This window comes from Orycteropus afer, unplaced genomic scaffold (genome assembly GCF_000298275.1).
Source record: "Orycteropus afer afer isolate SDZICR_OR568_19922 unplaced genomic scaffold, OryAfe1.0 scaffold00099, whole genome shotgun sequence".
Taxonomy (NCBI): Eukaryota; Metazoa; Chordata; class Mammalia; order Tubulidentata; family Orycteropodidae; genus Orycteropus; species Orycteropus afer.
Window position 1 is genome coordinate 1,350,818 of NW_006921686.1, and position 1,289 is coordinate 1,352,106.

Below are 1,289 nucleotides of genomic sequence, written 5' to 3' on the forward strand. Positions count from 1 at the left end.
CCAGAGCGCATGCGTCCAGGTCGCGGGCCGCCTCGAAGGCGCGGAAGCGGACCCACATGTCGCGGCGCGGCGCCCAGCTGCGCTCGAAGTAGTCGACAAAGGCGGCGGGGCCGTGCGCGCGCAGCTCGGCCAGCGCCTCGGCGTAGGCAGACGGAGAGGCGGCGCCGGCCAGGCGGCACAGGCGCGACCACAGGCCTGGGTCCTCGCGGCCCGCGCCGCCCAGCTCCTGAGCCTTGCTGAAGAGCGTCTCGAGGCCCTGCGCGCGGCAGATCTGCACGCGCGCGCCCGGAAGCAGCTGGCGCACGGCCGGAAGCTGTGCCGCCACTTCCGGCCCCGCCGTCAGGCAGCGCACGCGGTCCTTGACGTCAGGCGCACTTTGCAGCAGCGAGGCGAGCGCAAAGCGCAGCAGGCTCGGCGTGCCCGGGCGCGCTACGCAGCAGGCGGCCTGGCGCGCGCGCCCCGAGCCGTCCACGCACAGCACAGCCAGCAGATCGAGCGCGCCCTGCAGCGCCGGCAGCCGGTCGACCAGGAGCATGCGCGGGAAGCGCCGCAGCAGCGCCCTGGTGCGCGACGTCAGGAAGAACACGGTCTCCACCACAGCCTGGTCCTCCACGAACACCAGCTTCACCTGCGGGCACACGGGAGGCAGAGGAAGGGGTCACTGGGGGCTGGCATCGCCTTGCCTCGCTCCCCAGGGCTCAGTTTTTCACGCTTTGGGAAATGGGTACCCTGCATGCATTTGTTTTCTCCGCCGGCAGGAGGCACTGCAGGGCAGTGGTTAAAAACAGAGGGCTAGATTGGCTGGGTTTGAATCCAGCAACGTTGTCTAAAATGAGCCCTGGTGGCACGAATGCTGCTAACCCAAAGGTTGGTGGTTGGAAGCAACCCCGTAGGGTTTTCTGGGGAAAAAGATCCAGGACACAGTGTCAGCCAAAAGGTGGGCGGTTCAGCTGCTCTGCAAGAGAAAGTGTTCAGCAGTTGGCTTCCTTAAAGATTCAAAAACAAACCCAACTCACTGCCGTCCAGTGGATTCCAACTCATAGCAACCCCCTTTGGGTTCCCCAGGGGATAAGTCTTTAGGGAAGTAGATTCCCCAGTCTTCCTTCTGAGGAGTGGCTGGTGGGTTTCAACCGCTAACCTTCTGGTTAGCAGTCAAATGCCTTAGGCACTACGCCACCAGAGCTCCTGGCCTTAGAAACCCTAGGGAGCAGTTCTACTCTGTCTTGTAGGGGCGCTGTGAGTTGGAATTGATTGGACAACAGTGGGTTTGGTTTGGGCTTTGCTTCTGT

At 63.5% G+C, this 1,289-nt stretch overlaps 1 protein-coding gene across 1 annotated transcript in view; it reads right to left on the reverse strand.

The window, feature by feature from the left end:
* The window catches only part of ZSWIM9 (zinc finger SWIM-type containing 9), a 19,556-nt gene that overhangs the window by 1,592 nt on the left and 16,675 nt on the right, over positions 1 to 1,289 (reverse strand). Inside the window, exon 3 of the mRNA XM_007943026.2 lies at positions 8 to 628. Coding sequence (XP_007941217.1) covers positions 8 to 628 — 621 coding nt within the window. The remainder of the gene's footprint in view (positions 1 to 7; positions 629 to 1,289) is intronic.